General features: G+C 44.2%; 2 protein-coding genes across 2 annotated transcripts in view; one reads left to right on the top strand and one right to left on the bottom strand.

Annotated features, from left to right (window-relative positions):
- LOC111964459 (DENN domain-containing protein 1A-like) overlaps window positions 1-7,942 on the bottom strand; it is a 51,104-nt gene extending 43,162 nt beyond the window's left edge. The window contains 2 exon segments of the mRNA XM_070443507.1: window positions 370-439; window positions 7,569-7,942. Of these exon segments, the coding sequence (XP_070299608.1) occupies window positions 370-439; window positions 7,569-7,942 (444 nt within the window).
- Window positions 1-27,974, top strand: part of LOC139027800 (cryptochrome DASH-like) — a 455,373-nt gene that overhangs the window by 296,707 nt on the left and 130,692 nt on the right. The window lies entirely within an intron of this gene.

Here is a 27,974-nt window from a genome sequence, read left to right as displayed (position 1 = left end):
CCAGGGACTGAACATTAACGAGTAATATACTCGTAAGCGGTGGGTGGCATGCATGCCTCCTGAGTCGGACTAAAAGCCCACTCCGTATTCCTCTTCTCCATCGGCGGCATCTAGGAGTAGCCACTGGGATGAGTGGAAATTCCTCTGTGGGTACGGACAAAGGATCGAATTCAGAAAAGTTAAATTTCTGGTCGAAATGCTGGTTAGTGACCGCCGATCTAATATCCCAAATGTATTTGCAGCTGTATGTAATAATGCAAAAAACATTCTGAGAAAAATAATGTAAGAAATACAAAAAATACTGCAAACTTAGCTAAGAGCTGGGAACTGGGCAACCATGTATGTCGGCGGCATCGTGTCCACGCTGACCTGGCCTTTGATTGTGTAGTCAGCGAGGATATTTAGCAACTTGTAGAACACCTCAAACCAAGGCAGATAGCTGTAAGAAAAGAAACACATAGTTGAGAATTTCAGTTAAACAATATGCACTGCTGTGTCTAATGCATTATGAATGAATGTATAATGCATTCCATCACCATTCCATCCACACACATCCTTATATTGGTTATCTTGTACATTACCCTGTTACCAATATGTCCAGGGCACCCGTAAATGTTTTTGTACTCCATCCCATGGAAAGGAATGTAAATAATAGGGGAAGTAGCTGTCATCAAGGCAGTTATATCTGAGAGCGAGAGAAAAGGGGGGACTGGACACAGTGAGCAGTGGTGTGTCATCTCCAGTGGTTCCTCTACATGGTTTGGTTCTCACTCACCAAGTAATTTATCTGACAGCAGCTGTGCTTGTGTGTGTGTGTGGCCAGCAATGAGCATTCAGGGGGTATTCTTTAGGAGGTGGGCTCGTCAAGAATACAGAACAGGAGCTGTGTTCTCTCTCTTCTCCTCTGGCCCTGAGGGTGACCAGGTGAAAGAGGGAGAGAAGAGAGAGAGGGGAAAGAGATAAGAGAGGTACAGGGGCTAGAGAGGAGTAAGTGCAAGGAGTAAAGGGAAGAGAGGGGAGAAGGGTGAGAGAGAAGAAGGTGAAAGGGGAGGGAGGTAGCCAAAGGTGAATGAAAAAGCAGAGGAGTGCATGAGGAAGGCAAATGACAAAAATGTGGGGAAAAACAAGAGACAAACATAAAAAGATGGGAGAGTGGGTATTGAGCGAGACAAAGAGGAGGATAAATATGTCTGATAGGACCCAGCAACCATCTCTTTCCCTCTATTTCTCTCTCTCTCTGCCACACGTCTTGGTCCTGCGAGCAAAGTCGTTGAAGTCCTCAGCGCTATTTATAATATCTTGACAAGACACACACCAGCGGCTGACGCTTGTTGCTTCGCTGAATGAGACCAGGATGGGTTTGGAGGCGTGCTGAAATGCCACAGTTCCCTCATTACGGAGACAGGTTTAACGGGCGAGCAGCTGGCAAGGCTAATTTGCCTGGGCCCATTTTTATTTACATTCGGAGACTGTCGAGGTGGCTGATTGTGGGGATACACCACCTCGTCGCATTTAATTGCGACTGCCAGTCAGCCTTGAATGTGCCCGACAAGAGGGGTTCTCTTGCTCATTACCGTAGCGGACATTGGCACTAGCTTCACCAACCCACCCTTCCCCATCACCACCCATTCCCCTCGCTTGAGATCCCACGGCTGACACCAACTGTCTCCTTGACGAGCCTTTCCTATGACCGTTCCACGCTTAACCACTTTGTGCTTAATCCTCCTTCGGCCTTCATCCAGGTATTATTCAAGGATCATATGCCTCTATTCAAATTCTATGCAAAAAAAAGTGTGGCTTCGGTTTTTATCGATACCGAAAACAATGGTGAATAAATTAGTTTTGCCCATCTATCGATGCAAATTCTCACATCTAAAGTTTCAGGTTGGTTCAAAACCAGACACTCTTGCTCTTTCCATGCTCTGCCAGTATTGATATACTTTCATACCTGTCTTGGCACAGATTACCAGTAATGTGTTGACTTGACCACTAAAATCTAGATAAACCCTGGAGAACATTAAGTGCATCCCTGGTATCAGGGGTTAATGGCATGAAAGCAACCAATCAGAAAAGCCTCTAAATTAATTAGACCAAGCAGATTGTCGGTTCACCCACATAAAAAAAAACGAATAGCAAATCTGAGACAGCAATAAGACCTTATCAGCTACACTATTACCATAAACAAAAACAGGCTGGCTTTACTGGAAAATGCACTAGGGAATGAACCAGCAAAAAAAAATGAAATGACCCTGCAGGTGTCTATTGCATTCCTATGTAGGTATAACCAAACGGGTATCAAGTGTGTGTGACTCAACACTAGATGTCCTTCGAGCTAAAGCCAAGGCATTAGCTCTGGGGGGGGGGGGGATCAGAGCTCAAGCCGAAAAGTCGGAACTCAAAGTATCCCCAGCTACACTTTTCCTGTTGTGTTCTTTCCCTCCCTCCCTCCCTCCCTCCCTCCCTCCCTCTCTCCCTCTCTCCCTCCCTCCCTCCCTCCCTCCCTCCCAGGGAGGCCCGGCTGGGCCTAGGCGATCCTGTTACAACACTGACAGCGTTCTCTATTGACGCTGTCTGTCCCAGGGGGGTGAGAGAGCACTGGCGAGGGGGGACTAAGAGATGAGGCTGCTGCTGGGCGACCTGCTTCAGATTGAGCACACCTTGACTGTGTCACTCAGCGGTAGCGAGAAGCCACCATGCACCTCGGGGAGCGGCGTGGGCAGGGAGGTGTGTGTGTATGGTGGTTGTGAGGATGTGTGTGAGGGTGTGTGTGTGTACATCTCTGTCCATGCGCATTTGTCTGTGTCTAGGGAAAAGGCCTGGCTCAAACTTCTCATGGCAAGCTGAAGCCACATAGAATACGAATCAGTTTTTCCCCAGGGACTTTAACTCTGGTTATAGACCAGCTTCTGAATCTGTTTATAGCAGTGTGGGAGAAGTGTTCTTTTTTTTCATGTACAAAGCTGCAAGGTGCTCTGGTTGGGTCTATGTAAAAAAAAAAAAATGATACGCTAAAATATGCAATGCATTTTTTTTATCGCGAGAAAAATAGGAGGATTTTAGTATGGAGGGTACGAGGTTAGTATGTGACCTGCATGCGCAACGGCAGCCGATTCTGTTCTGGGTGCAGAGTCTATGTACCAGGAGCCGCTCGCGGGTCCTTTAGTATTCTGCATTTCATTAGCCTAGATGAACGCTAAACATCCTCGACTCTGCAAGGGGGATCAGTGTTGAGAGCTAGGATTATTCCAAGCTGCGCATCCCACGAACTTGTCCTCTCCCTTTCTTCCCCTCCACAGCTACTGCCTCCTAATGAGGCCTGGCCTCATTTCTCATGAATGTAGTGGAGAACATCAACAATGGCCCATGATAGAAAAGGGCTATGATAGGTATGGCCAATGATAGCTGGAAAACAAAGAGTATTTAAATATAATTAAAGTTGATTTGAGTAGGGACAGACGCAGTAACATTGACATTGCAATTTACAACAGTAAGATGCATTGCACCAGAACATGTTAGCTAGTGCAAAAATAATGAAATAACACATTTACATAAATATTCAGAACCTTTACTCAGTACTTTGTAAAAGGCACCTTTGGCAGCAATTAAAGCCTAGAGTCTTCTTGGGTATGACGCTACAAGCCTGGCACACCTATATTTGGGGAGTTTCTCCCATTCTTCTCTGCAGATTCTCTCAAGATCTGTCGGGTTGGATGGGGAGCGTTGCTGCACAGCTGTTTTCAGATCTTTCCAGAGAAGTTTGATCGGGCTCAAGTCCGGGCTCTGGCTGGGCCACTCAAGGACATTCAGAGACTCGTCCCAAAGTCACTCCTGCGTTGTCTTGGCTGTGTGCTTAGGGTCGTTGTCATGTTGGAAGGTGAACCTTCGTCCTGAGCGCTCTGGAGCAGGTTTTCATCAAGGATCTCGCTGTACTTTGCTCCGTTTATCAATAACATTGACATTGCAATTTACAACAGTAAGATGCATTGCAACAGAACACTTTAGCTTGCGCTAATTTCCAGTGTCCGTTCCTAGATAGACTGTAACATGACAAGAAAAGAAAGAAAAAAAATACAACAAAAAGTTAATAAATAAATATACGGAATAAAAATATAAACACATCATGCAACAATTTCAAAGATTTTACTGAGTTACAGTTCATATAAGGAAATCAATAGAAATTAATTAATTTGGCCCTAATCTATGGATTTTACATTACTGGGAATACAGATATGAATCTGTTGGTTACAGATTCCTTTAAAGAAAAGTAGGGGCGTGGATCAGAAAACCAGTCAGTATTTAGTGTGCCTCATGCAGCACAACACATCTCCTGGAATGTTGTCTCACTTCTCTTCAATGGCTGTGAGAAGTTGCTGGATGGATACTGGCGGGAACTGGAACACGCTTGTGTGAACGTCGACCCAGAGCTTCCCAATCATTCTCAATGGGTGACATGTCTGGTGAGTATGCATGCCACGGAATAACTGTTTTTCTTTTCTTCAGATTCCAGGAATTGGGTACAGATCCTTGCGACAAGGGGCCGTGCATTATCATGCTGAAACAGGAGGTGATGGCGGCGAATGAATGGCACAACAATGGACCTCAGGATCTCGTCACGGTATTTCTGTGCATTGAAATTGCCATTGATAAAATGCAATTGTGTTCATTGCTCGTAGCTTATGCCTGCCCATACCATAACCCCACCGCCACCATGGGGCACTCTGTTCACAACGTTGACATCAGCAAACCACTCGCCTGCACGGCGCCATACATGCTGCTGTCTGCCATCTGCCCGGTACAGTTGAAACTGGGATTTATCCATGAAGAGCACACTTCTCCAGCATGCCAGTGGCCATCGAAAGTGAGCATTTGCCCACTGAAGTCGGTTATGACGCCGAACTGCAGTCAGGTCAAGGCCCGGGAGTGGTTGACAAGCACGCAGATGAGCTTGCATGAGACGGGTTCTGACAGTTTGTACAGAAAATCTTTGGTTGTGCAAACCCACAGTTTCATCAGCTATCCGGGTGGCTCGTCTCAGACGATCCTGCAGGTGAAGAAGCCGGGTGTGGAGATCCTGGGATGGCATTGTTACACTTGGTCTGCAGTTGTGAGTCCGGTTGGACATACTGCCAAATTCTCTAAAATGACGTCCCCCGCACAAGGTGCACCTGTGTAATGATCATGCTGTTTAATCAGCTTCTTAATAGGCCACACCTGTCACGTGGATGGATTATCTTGGCAAAGGAGAAATTCGCACTAACAGGGATGTAAACAAATTTGTACAAAAAAATAAAGAGAAATAAGCTTTTTGTGTGTAGGGAACATTTCTGGGATCTTTGATTTCAGCTCATGAAACATGGAACCAACACTTTACATGTTGCATTTATATTTTTGTTCAGTATACATACACATACATACTGTACATTTATTTCCATACATGCACACATACATTGCAAACAAACAAAAACCTGCCATTATGTGTGTTCAGAAACCCTGTTAAGAGGTTTATAACTGATCACGTTTGCCGCAATTTGAGCCAGGCTTTTACTGTAAACAGAGAAGGTTGACTGGGCAAGTGCTGTCCTGTACATCGTAACTCTACAGTTACCAATATTCAATGTACAGCATGAGTTATCAAGCCATTCTACACATCTGTAACGGGTGTCTAGATCTTCCTCCTCCTCGGACGAGGAGAGGAGAGAAGGATCGGAGGACCAAAATGCAGCGGGTTGTGAATACATCATGAATTTATTTAAAGACGAAGACGAACACGAAAAACACTTGGAAAATTACAAAACAACAAACACGTAGACTGACCTAAAAAGTCTAGGGGGAGTCTGGGTGGGCATCTGTCCACGGTGGCGGCTCAGGCTCTGGGCGTGATTCCCATCCACCATAATAAATCCCCGCTTCTTTATCCCCCTCACAATGACCACCTCCAAATAACCCCACCTAAATTAAGGGGCATCACCAGGATAAGGAGCAGCACCGGAATAAGGGGCAACACCGGAATGAGGGGCAACACCAGAATGAGGGGCAACACCAGAATGAGGGGCAACACCAAAATGACTGGCGGATCCTGGGCTGGCTGGCTCTGGCGGATCCTGGCTGGATGATGGCTTAATGGCTGGATGGACGGCTTCTGGCTGGTCATGGCTGGATGACGCGCTGGCTGGTCATGGCTGGATGACGGCTCTGGCTGGTCATGGCTGGATGACGGCTCTGGCTGGTCATGGCGGATGACGCTCTGGCTGTCATGGCTGATGACGGCTCTTGCTGTCATGGTCTCGCTGAGCTGCTGGTCATGGCTCGCTGACGGCTCTGGCTGATCCTGTCTGGGCGGAACGGCTCTGGCTGATCCTGTCTGGCGGAAGGCTCTGGCTGATCCTGTCTTGTCGGAAGGCTCTAGCGGCTCCTGTCTGGCGGAAGGCTCTAGCGGCTCCTGTCTGGCGGAAGGCTCTGTAGGCTCATGGCAGACGGGCGGCTTTGCAGGCTCATGGCAGACGAGCGGCTTTGAAGGCTCAGTACCGACGGGCGGCTTTGAAGGCTCAATACAGACGGGCAGTTCATGCGACGCTTGGCAGACGGACAGTTCAGATGGCGTTGGGCAGACGGACAGTTCAAGCGCCGTTGGGCAGACGGGCAGTTTAGGCGCCGCTGGGCAGACGGCAGACTCTGGCCGGCTGAGACGCACTGTAGGCCTGGTGCGTGGTGCCGGAACTGGAGGTACCGGGCTAAAGACACGCACCTTCAGGCTAGTGCGGGGAGCAGCAACAGGGCACACTGGACTCTCAAAGCGTACTATAGGCCTGGTGCGTGGTACCGGCACTGGTGGTACCGGGCTGAGGGCACGCACATCAGGGCGAGTACGGGGAGAAGGATCAGTGCGTACAGGGCTCTGGAGACGCACAGGAGGCTTGATGCGTGGTGCCGGAACTGGAGGCACTGGGCTGGAGACACGCACCACAGAGAGAGTGCGTGGAGGAGGAACAGGGCTCTGGAGACGCACTGGAAGCCTGGTGCGTGGTGTAGGCACTGGTGGTACTGGCCTGGAGCGAGGAGGTGGCGCCGGAAATACCGGACCGTGCAGGCGTACTGGCTCCCTTGAGCACTGAGCCTGCCCAACCTTACCTGGTTGTATGCTCCCCGTCGCCCGACCAGTGCGGGGAGGTGGAATAACCCGCACCGGGCTATGTAGGCGAACCGGGGACACCATGCGTAAGGCTGGTGCCATGTAAGCCGGCCCGAGGAGACGTACTGGTGGCCAGATATGTAGGGCCGGCTTCATGACATCCGGCTCAATACTCAATCTGGCCCGGCCGATACGAGGAGCTGGTATGTACCGCACCGGGATGTGCACACGTACAGGAGACACAATGCGCTCTACTGCGTAACACGGTGTCTGCCCGTACTCTCGCTCTCCACGGTAAGTACAGGGAGTGGGCGCAGGTCTCCTACCTGACTTCGCCACTCCCCCTTCTAGCCCCCCCCCAAGACATTTTTTGGGTTTACTCACAGGCTTCCTACCGCGTCGTCGTGCTGCCTCCATACGCCGGTATCCCTCCTCGCACTGCGCCAGAGAATCCCAGGCGGGCTCCGGCAATCGCCCTGGGTTGATCGCCCACCTGTCGATCTCCTCCCACGTCGTGTAGCCCAGATCCTTTTCCTGCTTCCGAGCTAGCTCCTCATATCGCCGCCTCTCTGCTTTCGCTGCCTCCAGCTCAGCTTTGGGGCGGCGATATTCTCTTGCCTTAGCCCAGGGTCCTTTTCCGTCCAATATTTCCTCCCATGTCCATGAGTCCTGGTTTCGCTGTTGCGCTCTCCCCCGTCGCTTGGTCCTAGGTTGTTGGGTGATTCTGTAACGGGTGTCTAGATCTTCCTCCTCCTCGGACGAGGAGAGGAGAGAAGGATCGGAGGACCAAAATGCAGCAGGTTGTGAATACATTGTGAATACATCATGAATTTATTTAAAGACGAAGACGAACACGAAAAACACTTGGAAAATTACAAAACAACAAAACGACGTAGACTGACCTAAAACATGAGAACTTACAATAAACATGAAGAACGCACGAACAGGTACAGACTACAACTAACGAACGAACAAACCGAAACAGTCCCGTGTGGTGCATAGACACAGACACGGAAGACAATCACCCACAAACAAACAGTGTGAACAAGCCAACCTATATATGGTTCTCAATCAGAGGAAAACGTCAAACACCTGTCCCTGATTGAGAACCATAAAGGCTAATTACAAGTGACCTAAACATAGAAACACAAAACATAGAATGCCCACCCCAACTCACGCCCTGACCAACTAAACACATACAAAAATAACATAAAACAGGTCAGGAACGTGTACAACATCAGTAGGGACATCAAACGTTCAGCCTGCTGCAGAGACCCTAAGATGCTCTAGTCTACAGTGCTGGTTAAATTGTGCTTAGGGCATTTTTTTTACTTTCTCCATGGTTAATGTAAAATAAATAGATGTAATTGTTGTAAAAATGTGTGAGTGTGCTACTTTACTATCATCACATATTACAATATTGAATTACTTAACATATTTAATTATGTTATATTACACAACATTTCCCTATGGTGGGACAGAACGTGTTACTACATTACACAGACTAATGTTTTCACACCAACAATTACATCCTTTTAGCTCAGATTGGTGATGTTAGTATTACAGTTATAGTCATCACAATATCACAAAATCAATTGCTTAAAACAGATCAATATCTTGGTTTAGTACCAGTGTTTTTGTGATAAGCACCTCCGATAATTAATGGATTTACGTTAAGCGTATATTCAAATAGAAAGCCCAACCCCTGTCGCTATAGAAACTAATGTGAAGTGGTGATTCGTTGTAAATTATCAGTCAAAAAAATGTGTTTCCTTTTCTGTAATGGCCATTTACTGAAATAATTTTCTCACAGAGATATAAATTGATAAATGGCTCCGACAGGTTGTTATCTATCGACAGAATCATGTAGTATACCCAAGTTCATTGAAGTGTGAGTGTTAGGGAGCGTCAACGGTACATGTCGCCGCGGTTATTGTCCCAGTTCCATTGATTTCAATACAATATCGATGTGTGATTATTTGCGCACGCTATTGATTACAGTAGAACAAGCTAATCAATTCCAGTCTCAAGTGACTGCTTGGTAAAATATTAGTGTGTGTGCAGTTTAGAAGGTACTCATTTAGCAAATACGAGTAACTTTTACGTATTGGTCTTCAAAATACCACAAATTATTTCAGCATATTGATTATGAATTTGGACATCTAAAACCTGTGTTTTGACACGGCCATAAATCAAAAAAGCCATGACAACAATAAGCACCAATATATCATTTCAATGTATGTTTTATGTAAAACCTACTGAATGAGCCCAAAACATGCAATGATTTATTGATTTCCATGATATTAGTGAAATCGTGAAAATATGTTTGTCATGGCTAACATCAGTAAACGCAAGACATGTTTTTTCTGCCGCAAAACTACAGCGTTGTCAGCATTGATCTGAATACTAGCGTCCTGGACATACATCAGTATAAACATATGGACCTAGAACCAATCTTTGTGGATGCCAATTCTGCTTTTCTAGGTTACAGACCTGATGTTATCGATCACTACACTTTGTTCCCTGTTCTTGAGATATGATTCAAACCATCTTAGTGCTTTGTTAGAAACATTTTACCAAGACATTTTTGAGACAAGATGCTGTGATTAACAGTGTCAGAAGTGTTGCTTAAATCTTGAAAAATAACGGCAAGCAAATTGCCTTGGTTCAATGAACGTTTAAAACAATCTATCAGAAAATAGTTTGCTGTTTCTATTCAGTGTTTACATTTAAAGACAAATTGCTGTGAATACAGGAATTGATTCTCCTCCAAGTAGGCCATTAATGCTCTGCAACAACTTTCTCCAATACTTGTGATAGAACTGGAAGAATGGTAATCGGACTATAGTTACATGCCTGGTCGATTTCATCCGATTTAAAAATGGGCGTTACCAGTGCCCCCTCTGGAAACTGTGTAGTTCTTATTGACAGATTTATGAGGTGGGTGAGAGGTTTGACAGCATGTCACTGTATTTCTTACAAAATACTGTCTAGGCTCCGAGTGGCGCAGCTGTCTAAGGCACTGCATTGCAGTGTAGATGAATCACTACAGGCTGGGGTTCGATCCCAAGCTGTGTCACAGCCGGCCGTGACCGGGAGTCCCATAATGGTGACACACAAAAAGTCTGCATCATTTTCAATCCCCCATATATTTTGGGGGTGATAATATATATATCCATATACATCACAATATATACATACACATATCTATATAGATATACATACTTTTTTTTTTAGAACATACCTTATTAATTCCCTGCAAACCCTACCACCTTCCCCCAATCTGAGTAAACTAATAAACAATAACACTTAGGCTTCTACCTTCAGTTTATACATCTTACACACATTTTACAGACACAATCTATTTTACAATAGTTATATTTTGTTTGTTTTTAGTCCTTCTTCTATTTCTGATGTCCATCCAGTTTGATTTCTATTTGTAACTGTGCTATTTCACAAAATTTCTGAACCTATATACATTTTACAGAGCCGGTATGTTTTACATTGGATATCTTGTTATTAGCCTCAGCTCCATCAACCCTCCCATCTGTCTCTCAACACCATCCATTTTGGATTTCTATTTGCCATATATTTTTAAACTGTGCTGTGATGCTTCACAAAACTACTGAACCTTTCTATTCTCATAGCTTCTACAGATTGTAAATTAAAAATACTTTTTGGGCTAAATTAATTATTATATTATTGATTATTGACTATCGCCGATAGTGGACAACCTTGTTTTACTCCTCTAGATAGTTTAAAACCTTATGAGATGTTGACAGTATTTATTCTTTACACCTAGGGTTACTATACATAAATTTAACCCATTTTATAAGAGATTCCCAAAATTGAAATATTGTAGGCATTTAAATATGAACTCCAGTCGTACTTTATTAAAAGCCTTTTCAAAATTAGCTATGAAAACCAGGCCTGTGTCCCCAAATTTCATAGTATTCTATTGTTTCCAATACTGTCTTATATTATCTCCAATGTATCGTCCATGTAAAAACCTGTCTGATTGGATGAATAATATCTGACAATATTTAATTCTATGCGCCAAGATTTTGCTAGGATTTTTGCATTACAACACTGAAGTGTAAGAGGTCTCCAATTTTTCTAATGGACTGGATTTTTATATGTACCACTTGGTCCTGTTTCAGTAATAATGATATCAGACCTTCTTGTTGCGTGTCTGATAATCTACCATTTATATAGGAGTGGTTAAAACATGCTAACAATGGTCCTCTGAGTATATCAAAAAAAGTGTTGTATATGTCCACTGGGTATGCCATCCAGCCCTGGAGTTTTCCCAGCCTTAAAGGCATTAATTGCATCAAGAAGTTCCTCCTCTATAATTGGCCTTCACATGAGTCTTCCTGTACAGATCTTAATTATACATTATTATTAGGGAAAAAATCCATACAATTAGCTTCAGTTAGTGGAGATGGAGGAGACTGAAACGAAAACATATTCTTTAAAGTACTTTCTTCCTCTTTCAAAATATCTTTAGGTGAATCATACGTGACTCCATCATTGTAACAAGTTTCCAAAAATTTTTGGTAGCATTTCTACATTGAAGTTGAAAAAGAATTTGGTGAATTTTCCCCATATTCCATCCAGTTCGCTTTATTTTTATAATATATTACACTGGATCTTTCTTGAATAAGTTCATCCATTTATTTTTGTTTTCCTCTAACTTATTCTGTGCCTCTATGGTACATTTCTAATGCTATCTATCTGTACTGTTAGTCCTTCTATTTCCTTTGTTAATATGGACTCCTTTGATCTAAATTGATTTTGTTTTATAGATGACTACTGAATTGCATGGCCTCTAAAGGCACATTTAAAGTGTCCCATACAATAAGGGGATCTGCTGTACCTATGTTATGTCTGAAAATGTCAGTTACAAATTCTTCTGTCCTAGTTCTAAACAATTTATCATCTGGTAGGCTTTGATTAAATTTCCAATATCCTCACCCATGTGGAAATTCTGTAAGAGTAATATATATGCCAATTATGTGATGATCCAACCGCATTCTGTCCCCTATCAACACTTTTTTAACTTTTGGTGCCAGGGAGAATGGCACAAGAAAGTAGTCAAGTGACTAGCTTGATTAAGCCTCTGCCATGTATATCTCACTAGGTCAGGGTATTTAAGTCTTCATATATCCACTACTTCCAATATATCCATGACATTCATGATTTCCTTAAGTGCCTGAGGGTGATAGTTTGTAGTGTGATTTCCTTTCCGGTCCATAGAGGTATTTAAGACCGTATTAAAATCTCCCACCATAATAATAGAGTCTAGTGTTGCTTGTAGAGTGATAAATTCTTATATTATATTTTCAAAGAAGCTTGGATTATCATTATTTGGACAGTATAGGTTAATAAGCCATATATGTTTATTGTCCAATAACATATTTTAAAGAATCCATCTACCTTGATGATCTGTTTGGACAATTTGCACATTTGGATCAAAATTACTGTTAATTAAAACCATCACCCCTTTTGAATTCCTTTGCCCATGGGAGAAATATATTTCACCCCCCCAGTCCTTTTTCCACAAAACGTCATCTAAAATTGTTGAATGAATTTCCTGTAAACAATAGATATTATATTCCTTCTCTTTTAGCCAGGTAAAATACTGATCGTCTTTTCTTATTATCTGCTAAGCCATTACAATTATAACTGGCTATACTTATTTCACCACTTACCATAATGAGACACAACTTTCAATTCTATGTATCAAAATATATGTTTGTAAACGTACCATTAAAAACTAACATGATGATTGAGAGTCTATATAGCTGTAACATGATATTTGCATTGCTACTAAGTTAACCTCCAATTGGTCCCCACTATTCATCCGCTAAAAGCCCTCCTCATCCCAATGCCCGGGTAGACCACCCTGACCCCCATATCCCATAGCCCTGAAAAGACTGGGATCCATCCTTCGAATAGAGCACACAGTGCCATTTACAGAACAGAAGTAAAATCAACCACCAAATGCATTTCCATCGCCCTCACCTCGATTTGTATTATGTATCTAGCCATCAATATATATATATATATTTTAAAAAATGTATCCTGTTTCTTATTTTGCATAATTAGCTATTCATATTTGTAGTAATGTAGTCAATTTATGCAAAAGATTTTACCTCTCACCATTACCAAAATTACATTATTGCAAGCAAGTATTATATTAGCAACAATTATTGTGAATCATCCTATATTGGCCCTAACATCTTTAACTCCTTCGCAACAGTTGTGGGATACGCACATACAACCCACACACTCATACACACTCAACCCCTTCCCCCCACGAACCATAGGCTCACATTCTCAACAGTTGCACCATCCCAGAGCCCAACTCAAGAAAGGTCTTGATTTATGAATGCTATACAGTTGCAGCTTATGAGAAGGCCTGCAAGACTGTGCAAAAAAATGGGCAGAAATGGAGAGATTTTATTAACCTAGATGATGGAGGTCAGATATACCCCTTCCCCTGAAACACCCACAACATGGTCCCCTGTATTGACCATATTCCCAAGCATCTCCATGCAGTCAGACTTTTCATTTTGGCCACCAGGGCCACAAGAATATACCCCCTCTCTGAATGTCCGAGTGTGACCCCTCCCCATAGGTTACTGCAGCTAGTGTTGCCAGCACTGCCACTGCCAGGGTGGGGGCACCCCACCGGAATCCCCACCGGCTAGGTACAAGGTCGTCAAGGTTCTCATTAGCAGCTTTGATAATTTCCTTGTATAGTATGCTCTCCCTTTAGGGGGTTTGGCTTTGCAGGACCAACCCTGCCAAGCAGGCTCAGAATCTGAGGGGCAGTGCTGCTCTAGGTCTCTGACCGCATTTTGGCTGCATACAGGCCGCTTACAGCAGGCCCATAAAAGAGTTAGGGACTTCTTAGTACCTGTGGGTGTCTAGGGTATAGGGTTGTGGACCGTCCATCAACTGTTCTGCCTGCGGTTACGGAACCCTTACCTGTCCCAGACCTGCTGTTTTCAACTCTTAATGATCGGCTATGAAAAAGCCAACTGAGATTTATTCCTGATTATTATTTGACCATGCTTGTCATTTATGAACATTTTGAAAATCTTGGCTCTCTCTAATTTTCTCCTTCTCTCTTTCTTTCTCCGGGGACCTGAGCCCTAGGACCATACGTCGGGACTACCGGCCGTGGTGACCTCTTTGCTGTCCCCAGTCCGCCTGGCCTTGCTGCTATTCCAGTTTCAACTGTTCTGCCTGCGGTTATGGAACCCCTACCTGTCCCAGACCTGCTGTTTTCAACTCTCAATGATCGGCTATGAAAAGCCAACTGAGATTTATTCCTGATTATTATTTGACCATGCTTGTCATTTATGAACATTTTGAAAATCTTGGCTCTCTCTAATTTTTTCCTTCTCTCTTTCTTTCTCTCGGAGGACCTGGGCCCTAGGACCATGCGTCGGGACTGCGCGCCCTGGTGACTCCTTGCTGTCCCAGTCCGCCTGGCCTTGCTGCTATTCCAGTTTCAGCTGTTCTGCCTGCGGTTATGGAACCGCCACCTGTCCCAGACCTGTTGTTTTTCAACTCTTGATGATCGGCTATGAAAAGCCAACTGAAAATTATTCATGATTATTATTTTGACCATGCTTGTCACTTATGACATCTTGGCATAGTTCTGTTATAATCTCCACCCGGCACAGCCAGAAGAGGACTGGCCACCCCTCATAGCCTGGTTACTCTCTAGGTTTCTTCCTAAGTTTTGGCCTTTCTAGGGAGTTTTTCCTAGCCACCGTGCTTCTACACCTGCATTACTAGCTGTTTGGGGTTTTAGGCTGGGTGTCTGTACAGCACTTCGAGATATTAGCTGATGTACGAAGGGCTATATAAAAATAAAATTGAAAAAAAATAAAATTGATATAGGATCATAAATAAATCGTCCGACACATTGGTGCGGCTGGCTTCCGGGCTAAGCGAGCAGCTGATAAGAAGCAGCGCGGCTTGGCGGGTCAAGCCGTTCGGGAGTTGCAGCGATGAGACAAGATCATAACTACAAATTGGATATTACGAAATTGGGGAGAAAACGGGAGTAAAATGTTTTTTTTAAATTAAAAATTAAAAGAAGACTATCTTTTGAATAGGTGGTTTTGAAGTTTAATTATTTTAAGGATTTCTGCATGACCTACAATAAGACTTTTCTGTAATTTCAACAGTAAATCACTCTAGAATGCACAGTAAAATACCATAAATGTGTTTAACAGCATTAATGCTGTCGAATGCACTGCATTATGGGTAAAATGAAGCTCAGACTATTTTAGAAAATATCTTCTTGAAGTGGAATAATACTTTCAGCAGCTGCTGGGTAGGTACTTTGACATGTTTATTAGTATCTTTATTGCTAGCCAATGTTGAATTGTACGTTGCATATTTTCTTAGCTAACCTAGCTCAAGTTCAACCTAACTCAAGTTGACAAGCCATTCCGGTCTGCTTTCTAGCAGTTTAAAAGATATGACCAATATATTACCAATACATTTTGTTTATCTTCGGATTGACGGGCCACATTTTACAAATACCGTACCAGTAAACCATGTCGTGGGCCGTACTCGCGAGCCACTAAATCCGATGCGAATGACCAGCGCACCGGTGTTGTATCGCGCTGCCTGCCGACCTAATGTGCAGTGGATAGCTGTAGCCTATCACAGTATTACCGGCGATAGCTTGTAACGTGACAAAAATGTTTCCCTCCTATGATTAGATTTCAAGTAGGATGGCAGCCTACAAAATAAATAACAAATATTGGTTTCCATCTAGATGTCACCGTAATATTGTCTACTAGTCAATGGCGAGAGCATGAACGGCAACAACACTGGGACACAGTTTCCTCCTCAACCCTGTATGATTCGGTTCACTCGGCTCTCAGCTGCGCGACGTCTTATATCGTCGTTTTGCTGGCCAGGAGTGTCCGTATATCCTCTCCCTCCTGTTAAATGTAAACAATTATTGTTCCATATAATGTTACAGTATTAGTAAACCTGTTCACTTTACCAGTAGTATGCAAACATTTGGTGGTACAGAAAGAAAGGAAAATATGGCCTAATAACTGGGAAAAAAGTTCTCTCTGAATAAGCTTTGTTGTACAATTAAAAGGTCAAATACACTGCATTTAAAACGGTAAGAAATAATACGAATTAGCCCATGTGCTAGTGAGTCGCCAGCTAGAATTTATGTTTCAAGTTTAGCCAACTTGGAACTAGGTATAATTTCACAAACTATGAATTCAGCTAACACGGCAAAACAGTTTAATTGTTATGAACCTTGAACCTTCTGTCCGTCTCCACCTGTTTGAACAGCATGCTAGCCTGTCCACCTTGTTCAGATGTTGAAATCAAGTGGTCAACCTTATTTCTCAGAATGACAATGAGTTGTCAATTACTTATATAACTGTTTAATGCTTATTGCACTTTATAAAACACAATCATCCAAACAGCTAGTATAAAAATCTTTATTTGACTAAAATGCTGCTAGCGATACGTGGTACCATAATGCGCATGCGACAAACTGAGCATTCATTTTCCAGCATGAATGCTCATCGTGAAACATCCATTTTAGTAGTGTCTGCTCTGGAGTTGAAACAAACAGGGTATGGTTCGAAAGGTTACCTTCTCCTCTATTACAGTAAAATAATGTTTCCATGTGTTTCGGTGTCCATATGACCCATTCTGTTGGACCAAACCGCGAGTTGAAACCGTTTGTCAGAGAGGAAGAAGTGATCTCTCATCTTTGTTGTTGTGAGTGGTAGGGAGAGGGGCTTGGGAGAAAGAGGCGAAGCAAGAGGTTTCACTCTCTGCAAAATTTGTCCAAAATAAACCCAATGCGTTTCTATGTGCTTATTTTTAACCTAAGATTGTCGCCAGCCTTCCTAATTTTGGAACAATGACTCCCATTGTTAGGGCGGAGACATGAGCATCTCCTCATTATATACAGATCTCTGGTGTAATTGGGAAGGAGCCCAGCATAGAAAGAGCGAACGAGATGAGATCAAAAACACCATGATATCAAGCTAACGTCAATGTTCATAAAATGAAAGATACAAAAAAACTTGATTCTGTAATACAGGCATTTGGAATATAGCGCAAAAAAATATAGCGCATATATTTCAATTAATTAAATTAATTCTATATATTGCCCAGCCATAGTTTGAAGTATCTGACAGTTGCATTTGTATTTGTTCAATTATGACTCAATTGATTTTATAAACTACACTGCTCAAAAAAATTAAGGGAACACTTAAACAACACAATGTAACTCCAAGTCAATCACACTTCTGTGAAATCAAACTGTCCACTTAGGAAGCAACACTGATTGACAATAAATGGCACATGCTGTTGTGCAAATGGAATAGACAAAAGGTGGAAATTATAGGCAATTAGCAAGACACCCCCAAAAAAGGAGTGATTCTGCAGGTGGTGACCACAGACCACTTCCAGTTTCCTACTGCTCTCCTGGCTGATGTTTTGGTCACTTTTGATAAGTGCTGCGTGCTCCTCACTCTATGTTAGGCATGAGACGGGCGTCCTATCAACCCACACAAGTGGGCACAGGTAGTGCAGCTCATGCCAGGATGGCCACATCAATCGAGCGTGGCAAGAAGGTTTTGCTGGTCTGTCCGGTAGTGTCCAGAGATTGGAGGCGCTACCAGGGAGGACAGGCCAGTACATCAGGAGCTGGAGCGAGCCGTAGGAGGCAGCAAACCCAGCAGCAGGACCGCTGACTCCGCCTTGTGCAAGGAGAGCAATTTAACATATACATTTTAAGCATTAGCAGACGCTCCTTACCAGAAGCGATTACAAATTGGTGCGTCATTCAAGCCCTTATTGAATCAGTGGAACCCACCCTTACAATAGTGCATCTAAACTCATCTTAAAGAGGGAGGGGTAGGAGAAATACTTACTTCTATCCTAGGTATCCTTAAAGAGGTGGGTGTTTCAGGTTCTCCGGATAGTGGTGATTGACTTCCGCTGACCTGTGGCGGTCGTGAGGGAGTTGTTCAGCCATTGGGGTGCCAGAGCGCGAAGTTTTGACTCTGGGCTGAGCGGAGACTGTACTTCTCAGAGGTAGGGCAGGCGAGCCAGGCCAGAGTGATGAACCGCAGTGCCCTTGTTTGGCGTAGGCTGAGTCAGGACCTGAAAGGACGGAGGTGCCGTGTCCCGCGTCCACAGGCTCCGTAGGCAAGCAACGCATGGTCCTATGTAGCGGATGCAGATTCAACTGAAGCCAAGTGGAAGAGCGGAGGGCGGGTGTGACTGGAGATACTGGACGGTTGAACACCAGACGGGCTGCCGGCGTTCCTGGATGAGTTGTAGGGGTTTATGGCACAGCAAGGGACCCACAACAGCGAGTTGCGTAATCCAGACGGGAGATGACAATGTGTGGATTAGGCCTTGCGCCGCTTCCTGTTGTGAGGCAGCGTCGTACTCTGCGACGAATGTGTAGAGCATGAACCTACAGGAACGGGTCAACCCTTGAGTGAGTTGAGAACGACAGGGTGTGTTGTCCAGGATCACGCCAAAGTTTCTTACGTCTGCTGGACGGAGGACACAATGGAGTTGTCAACCGTGAGGCGAGATCATGGAACGGGCAGTCCTTCCCCGGAGGAAGAGCAGCTCCGTCTTGCCGAGGTTCAGCTTGAGGTGGTGTGCCGTTCATCTCCACACTGATATGTCTGCCAACATGCAGAGAATGCGATCGCCACCTGGTTATCAGAGCGGGGGAAAGGAGAAGATTAATTGTGTGTCCGTCTGCATAGCATAGCAATGATAGGAAGCCATGTGAGATATGACAGAGCCAAGTGACTTGTGTATAGCGAGAATAGGAGAGGCCTAGAACAGAGCCCTGGGGACACCAGTGGTGAGAGCACGTGTGCGGAGACAGATTCTCGCCACGCCACCTGGTAGGAGCGACCTGTCAGGTAGGACGCAATCCAAGCGTGGCCGCGCCGGAGATGCCCAACTCGGAGAGGGTGGAGAGGAGGATCTGATGGTTCAACAGTATCAAAGGCAGCCGATAGGTCTAGAAGGATAGAGCAGAGGAGAGAGAGTTAGCTTTAGCAGTGCGGAGCGCCTCCGTACACAGAAAGACGCAGTCTCAGTTGAATGACTAGTCTTGAAACCTGACTGATTTGGATCAAAGAAGGTCATTCTGAGACCGAGATAGCAGGAGAGCTGGCCAAGGACGCACCGTTCAAGAGTTTGGAGAGAAAAGAAGAAGGGATACTGGTCTGGTATTGTACATCGGAGGGATCGAGTGTAGGTTTTTCAGAAGGGTGCAACTCTCGCTCTCCTCGAACGTGACTGGAGGAACGTCGCCCCGCGGCAAGGGCGAGTCCGACAGAGGTGGTCAAGGGAGAAAGTCTCCGGAACGTCTGCCGAGAGAGGAGGAGGGACTAGGTCAAGCGGGCAGTTGGTGCGGTGCCGCGGCCGTCACAAGACGCGAGATTCATCTGGAGAGAGAGGGGAGAAAGAGAGTCAAGAGCGACGGGTAGGCGCAGTGTGAGCAGAACCAGCGGTGTCGTTTGACTTAGCAAACGAGGATCGGATTTGCGACCTTCTCTTTCAAAATGGTTGACGACAGTCCTCGCAGAGAGGGAGGGAGGAGGGCGAGGGGGAGGAGGATTCAGGAGGGGAGGAAGGTGGCAAAGAGCTCTCTAGGGTTAGAGGCAGATGCCTTGGAATTTGAAGTGGTAGAAAAGTGGCTTTAGCAGCAGAGACAGAAGAGAGAAAGTAGAGAGGAGGGAGTGAAAGGATGCCAGGGTCCGCAGGGAGGCGAGTTTTCCTCCATTTCCGCTCGGCTGCCCGGAGCCCCTGTTCTGTGAGCTCGCAGTGAGTCGTCGAGCCACGGAGCAGGAGGGAGGACCGAGCCCGGCCTGGCAGGATAGGGGACATAGAGAGTCAAGGATGTCAGAAAGGAGGAGAGGAGGTTGAGGAGGCAGAATCAGGAGATAGGTTGGAGAATGTTTGAGCAGCAAGAGGAAGAGATGATAGAGGGAGAGGAGAGAGCAGTCGGGGGAGAGACGAGTGAAGTTGGGACGGCGCGATCACCCTCCGAGTAGGGGCAGTTGGGAAGTGCTAGATGAGAGCGAGAGGGAAAGGATACAAGGTAGTGTCGGGAACTTGGAGGGAGTTGCAGTGAGATTAGTGGAAGAACAGCATCTATAAAGATGAGGTCAAGCGTATTGCCTGCCTTGTGAGTAGGGGGGAAGGTGAGAGGTGGAGGTCAAAAGAGGGAGAGAGTGGAAAGAAGGAGGCAGAGAGGAATGAGTCAAGGAAACGTGGGGAGGTTAAAGTCACCAGAACTGTGAGAGGTGAGCCATCCTGCAGGAAAGGACCTTATCAGGGCGCTAAGCTCATTGATGAACTCTCAAGGGAACCTGGAGGCGATAAATGATAAGGATGTTAAGCTTGAAAGGGCTGGTAAACTGTGACAGCATGGAATTCAAAGGAGGCGATAGACAGATGGGTCAGGGGAGAAAGAGAGAAATGTCCACTTGGAGAGATGAGGATCCCAGTGCCCACCGCCCCGCTGACCAGAAAGCTCTCGGGGTGTGCGAAACACGTGGCAGACGAGGCGAGAGCAGTAGGAGTAGCAGTGTTGTCGTGGTAATCCATGTTTCCGTCAGTGCCAAGAAGTCGAGGACTGGAGGGACGCATAGGCTGAAGATGAACTCTGCCTTGTTGGCCGCAGATCGGCAGTTCCAGAGGGCTGCCGGAACCTGGAACTCCACGTGGGTCGTGCGCGCTGGAACCACCAGGTTTAGAATGGCGGCGGCCACGCGGTGTGAAGCGTTTGTATGGTCTGTGCAGAGAGGAGAGAGAGGGATAGACAGACACATAGTTAACAGGCTACAGAAGAGGCTACGCTAATGCAAAGGAAGATTAGAATGACAAGTGGACTACACGTCTCGAATGTTCAGGAGTTAAGCTTACGTTGCAAAATAAAAATAAATCTTATGACTAAAATCTTATTGACTAAATGATATAGTACTGCTGGCGGTGAAGTAGGCTGGCTAGCAGTGGCTGCGTTTTGACTTGTTTGAACGTTGTAGCTGGCTAGGTAACCTCACAATTATCAAAACTACTCAAATTATCTTGGATACAAAGACAGCAAAGACAACTATGTAGCTAGCTAACACTACGCTAATCAAGTCGTTCCGTTGTAATGTAAGTGTAGTGTGAGTTTCTACAGTGCTGCTATTTCGGTAGAGAGTTGGCTAACTAGCAGTGTTAGCTAGCAGTGTTGACTAGGTAGAGACTGGCAGCGCAGCGCGGTGGACGAAATAGCTGGCTACGTTAACCGAATAATTACTCTAACCAACTCTAAGCTACACGATTATCTTAGATACAAAGATAGCAAAGAGAACTGTGTAGCCAGCTAACACTACACTAATCAAGTCGTTCCGTTGTAATGTAATCGTTTCTCCAGTGCTGCTATGCTGCTGTGCTGCTATTCGGTGGCTAGCTGGCTAGCTAGCAGTGTTGACTACGTTGTTACGTTCGGACGAAAATAGCTGGCTAGCGAACCTCAATAACCTCAATAACTACACAATTATCTTTGATACAAAGACGGCTATGTAGCTAGCTAAGATCAAACAAATCAAACCGTTGTACTGTAATGAAAATTAATGAAAATGGTAAAACTACCTGTGGAGCGAGGCGGAATTGCGACTGCACGCTCCAAAGCCTCCACAGAAAAAGGAGCACTACCAGAGCCCTGCAAAATGACCTCCAAAATAGGAAAAACGCCAACGGGGATGAATACTTTTACAAGGCGCTATATGCTGAAGGTACTGAGGAGGACTGAGGATTGTTACGAAGGCTCTTGAGGAACACCTGATGCTGCGCTGACTTCTCTTTCCTGGATGCTCTCCTGCCCAAACTGTCCTGTTGTGTGTTTCACCACCTCTGTACCCCCTTACCCCCAAATAGAGTTGCCCGTGATCATAGATCTAGGATTGTTCCCAATCCCAATTTTAACTCCATCTCCCTCTTTGTCTCTCTCTCCTCCACACTCCACACAAACAGGCCCACAATCCTGTTTAGATTATTGGTGTAATGATGCTCTTATTTGGTTGCATGTGTGAACTGTTGTTACTTCTATTGTCAATTATGATGTTAATGTTGTTACCAATTTTAATGTATTTTATGTACAAATGTGTGGTTTTTCTTCATTTAGATTTCAGGGAGAATTTCACTATACATTTACAGCTTTACCAACTTAATACTGTAATTTGCTTTACAGTAGTAATGCTATGATATACTGTATTTCACAATACTATTTTCCTCACTGTAAAACATTACAGTATCTCTGGAAACTTACAGCAGGTATGTGTAATGTGTTTTTACAGCAAGGAAAATAGTACTGTAAAATATATTACAGCATCTCTGCTGTAATGCAAAATTGCAGTATTAAACTGGCAACTCTGATTTTACAGTGTACTTCACTAATCTTGAAGATACTGACCCTGATCTCTCTTTCGATGAACATATTAAGAATATTTCAAGGACATCTTTTTTCCATCTTCGTAACATTGCAAAAATCTGAAACTTTTGGTCCAAAAATTTGGCAGAAAAGCTAATCCATGCTTTTGTCACTTCTAGATTAGACTATGGCAATGCTCTCCTCTTTGGCTACCCGGATAAAGCACAAAATAAACTTCAGTTAGTGCTAAACATGGATGCTATAATCCTGACTAGAACCCCCCCAAGAAACAACATTACTCCAGTGCTAGCCTTTCTACATTGGCATCCTGTTCAGGTTAGGGCCGATTTCAAGGTTCTACAGTCACAAGACACAAGCCTCCTTACTGTCCCTAGAATTTCTAAGCAAACAGCTGGAGGCAGGGCTTTCACTCTAATGGAGCTCCATTTTTACTTTTATTTAACTAGGCAAGTCAGTTAAGAACAAATTCTTATTTACATTGACAACCCACTGTTCCCCTGTAGGCCAACTGCCTTGTTCAGGGGTAGAACGACCGACTTTTACCTTGTCAGCTCAGGGATTCGATCCAGAGACCTTTCGGTTACAGGCGCAACGCTCTAACCACTAGGCTACCTGCCGCACTCATTCATTTATGGAATTATCCGCTTATCCATGTGAGAGATGTAGACTCGGTCTCGACCTTTAAGTCCTTACTGAAGACTCATCTCTTCAGTAGGTCCTATGATTGAGTGTAGTCTGGCCCAGGAGTGTGAAGGTGAACAGCCTGGCACTGGAGCGACAAACTACCATTGCTGTCTCTACCTGGCCGGTTCCCCTCTCTCCACTTGGATTATCTGCCTCTAGCCCTATTATGGTGGCTGAGTCACTGGCTTACTGGTGCTCTTCCATGCCATCCCTAGGAGGGATGCGTCACTTGAGTGGGTTGAGTCACATACTTGATCTTCCTGTCCGGTTTTGCGCCTCCTCGGGCTCGTGCGGTGGAGGAGATTTTCGTGGGTTATACTTAGCCTTCTCAGGGTAGTAAATTGGTGGTATGTTGATATTCCTCTAGTGGTGTGGGGGCTGTGCTTTGGCAAAGTGGGTGGGGTTATATCCTGCCTGGTTGGCCCTGTCCGGGGGTCCAGTGACCCCCGACCCACCCGTCTCAGTCTCCAGTATCTATGCTGCAATAGTCCATAGGGTCAGTCTGTTATATCTGGTGTAATTCTCCTGTCTTTTCTGGTGTCCTTATGTGAATTTAAGTACACTCCCTCTAATTCTCTCTCCCTCCCCTCCCGGAGGACCTGAGCCCAAGGCTCATGCCTCAGAACTACCTGGCCTGAAGATCCTGGCTGTCCCCCGTCCACCTGGTCGTGCTGCTGCTCCAGTTTCAACTGTTCTGCCTGCGGCTAGGGAACCCTGACTTGTTCACCAGAATTTCTACCTTGTCCCGTACCTGCTGTTCTCGACTCTCTCTCTTTCTCTACCGCACCTGCTGTCTCGACTTCTGAATGGTGAACTGATAGTTACTCCTGAGGTACTGACCTGTTGCACCCACAATAACCACTGTGATTACTATTTGACCCTGCTGGTCTTCTATGAACGTTTGAACATCTTGAAGAACGATGGCAATGTACTCTTAAATGGCCATGTACTCTTTTAATCTCCACCCGGCACAGCCAGAAGAGGACTGGCCACCCCTCAGAGCCTGGTTCCTCTCTAGGCTTCTTACTAGGTTATGGCCTTTCTAGGGAGTTTTTCCTAGCCACAGTGCTTCTACATCTGCATTGCTTGCTGTTTGGGGTTTTAGGCTGGGTTTCTGTATAGCACTTTGTGACATATGCTGATGTAAAAACGGCATTATAAATACGTTTGATTGATTGACCCCATCATTTTCTACAGTACTTACACTGATCTCTGAGTGATTAAAATCCCTGGACAGGTCCTCAACAGATTGAATAAAGAAATTGAACTCATGTGCAATTTGGCTGTTATCAGTGATAGATTGCCCCCCACCTTTAACTCACTCACTCTCCTCTTAACTTTATTCTGCGGTTTTGTGAAGCTTCCATTTCGTGGCACTATTAACTTTAGCATCTCAAATCAAATCTTATTGGTCACATACACATGGTAGCAGATGTTAATGCGAGTGTAACGAAATGCTTGTGCTTCTAGTTACGACAGTGCAGTAATATCTAACAAGTAATCTAACAATTCCACAACAACTACCTAACATATACAAATCTAAAGGGATGGAATAAGAATATGTACATATAAAAATATGGATGACTAATGACCTATCCATAGTGATCCATTTTATAAATTCCATTTATTAAAGTGGCCAATGATTTAGAGTCTGTATGTAGGCAGCAGCCTCTCTGTGTTAGTGACGGCTGTTTAAAAGGCTGATGGCCTTGAGATAGAAGCTGTTTTTCAGGCTCTCGGTCCCAGCTTTGATGCACCGGTACTGACCTCACCTTCTGGATGATAGCGGGGTGAACAGGCAGTGGCTCGGGTGGTTGTTTTCCTTGATGATCATTTTGGCCTTCCTGTGACATCGGCTGCTGTAGGTGTCCTGGAGGGCAGGTAGTTTGCACCTGGTGATGCGTTGTACAGACCGCACCCATGTGCAATATTTCTCTTTGGCAGCCTTAAGATCCTTAACCACACTATTTCTCAGTGCTTTATATCTTTGCAAATCAACACAATTCTGTCTTTCTACAAACATCTTCAAAACATGACTTCTTTGTTTCATTAGTTACCTTATGGAGTCACCTAACCAGGGCAGTTGTGCTTTTAAATGAGTACTTTTACCCCATTTTCAGATAATTATTGACAATCTGTCCTATAGAGGTCGTCATTTCATTACAACATGAATTGATATGTTAATTTGATAGTACATTATCCCAATTGACAGTCTTAAATTTCCTCTCAACCTGTGGCAAATCTTTATTTGGCATGTAACTCTATTTACTCGAGCAGAATAACCAGGAAGATGTTTCTTTGATATTTTACATGCAATTAAGGTAATATTGTGAACAGATAGTCCTCTCACTAGATTATATGTTTTTGTAATTCAATCCTCTCTGATTGTGAATACCAGATCTATCTTTGCTTGGCTGTTCCTGGTTATTCTGGTGTGCCATTGAACCATTTGTCAAAAATGAGTTGTCATGACTGCTTTAAGCTTATTTCCCCTGGTTTGAAGTCACCAAAAACCAGCCATTCGGACTTGGATTTAAAAGATTTAAGTACTTCTTTTAATTTGACATTATATTGTACATCCCATGCAGGGGATTATAAACAACTAGAATGAATACATTTATTTGTGAAGACATCAAAACTATGAAATAACTCATATGGAATCATGAAGTAAGCAAAAAAAAGTGTTAAACAAATATATTTTATATTTGAGATTATTCAAAGTAGCCACCCTTTGCCTTGATGACAGCTCTCACACTCTTTGCTTTCTCTCAACCAGCTTCACCTGGAATGCTTTTCCAACAGTCCTGAAGGAGTTCCCACATATGCTGAGCACTTGTTGGCTGCTTTTCCTTCACTCTGCAGTCCAACTCATCCCAAACCATCTCAATTGGGTTGAGGTCAGGTGATTGTGGAGGCCAGGTCATCTGATGCAGCACTCCATCACTATTCTTCTTGGTCAAATAGCCCTGGCCTCCACAATCACCTGACCTCAACTCAATTGAGATGGTTTGGGATATGTGGGAACTCCTTCAAGACTGTTGGAAAAGCATTCCAGGTGAAGCTGGTTGAGAGAATGCCAAGAGTGTGCAAAGCTGTCATCAAGGCAAAGGTGGCTACTTTGAAGAATCTCAAATATAAAATATATTCTGATTTGTTTAACACTTTTTTGCTTTCTAAATGATTCCATATGTGTTATTTCATAGTTTATGTCTTCACTACTATTCTACAATGTAGAAAACAGTAAAAATAAAGAAAAACCCTTGAATGAGTAGGTGTGTCCAAACTTTTGACTGATACTGTATATCAAAATGTTAGCAACAGTAATAAGGAAAAAATGGAGGGACGGATTCTAGATTTGAATCGTAAGGGTGCAAATTCCTCTCAAGGATGAAGCGTTCCACTAAATAAAGGAACAGCCATGTCATCAGATTGGTCGAGTATCCAATTAGCATATCAATAGACAGTAAATAAATGAAAGTAATGTTTTCCTCCTATCGATGGCACTGAGGTGGTACGGGTGTAATGTGATGTATAAGATTGTATAACATGGATCTGGAGCCATTTTATCTGCCTTTAACAGAGCAAACTTTGCCAAATAATCGCATAGAAATATCAATCATTATTTCAATAATGACACAGTGTGGCTGATGAAAAGACTAAGAGAGTCAATTTAATAAAAACACTCACTTGCTTTTTAGATAGTGAATTTCAACACTACTAAGCCACAGTAGACCAAATTGCATTCGCCACAGACAAAACACTCCCTGTGGTGCAATACAGTGCTTTTGTTGATAGTATACAGGATGGGTTAGGGTTAGGGTTAGATGGAGACTGCAGAGACAACCCCAGACCTGACTGACCTATCGATGAAATAATAATACAATGCACCAGGTGGAAAAACCCCTGCAAAAATCTATTTAGATGAAAATCCATTTAGATTTTTTTTCTATCATTTGATTAGTTGTGATTAGCTTCCTTTTTCTGGGAAAGGTATGTTTTTTAGTTGCCGTCCAGATTTCAAGACACATCTGTTTTGCTAAGCTTAATTGGCCAGGGTGTTAATGAATGCCATGCATGGGAATCAAAGGTAAAGTGTTATTGGACGTTAATTGACTGACTTGAACAGGAACATATGTTCCTCGTTTGTTAGTCGGAGACGGTTTTGTCTAGGGAATTGTGATGTGTGTGTGTGGCAAAGGATTAACGGAAAAAGTGCATCACACATACCCAGAAAGCGTATAGACATGGGAGTCCTTCATAAGATCACGGAGTCATCTTGGGGGATTGTGGTGCTGGGGGGGGGGGATTTTTACGACAGCTCGTAGTCAATGGAAAGACGGAGAAGGATGCTATGCATTAATTCAGTGATATTTTATGTCCAGGGATAATAAATCATTTTGAATGGGAACTCCAGAGACTTGAGAAGTCAAGGAAGACATGGAGGCAAAAAATGAAGGAAAGAGTCAAGGCCAAAGAAAGGTAGCAGTTACCTGCATCTCTGTCATTGTCTCGGAGCCCTCGGTATATACAGTTTGTTCATGGCCTTCTTATAATAACCACACAATGTCATAGGGCCATTGACCAGTGGGAAGAGAAACTGTGGAAGATATTTTTACAGTTTCCCTTATGTCCGCATACAATTTAAAGTGCAATGGCACCAACACGGTA

The sequence above is a fragment of the Salvelinus sp. IW2-2015 genome, linkage group LG5 (assembly GCF_002910315.2).
Source record: "Salvelinus sp. IW2-2015 linkage group LG5, ASM291031v2, whole genome shotgun sequence".
NCBI lineage: Eukaryota > Metazoa > Chordata > Actinopteri > Salmoniformes > Salmonidae > Salvelinus > Salvelinus sp. IW2-2015.
This window is presented reverse-complemented; position numbering and strand designations above follow the sequence as displayed.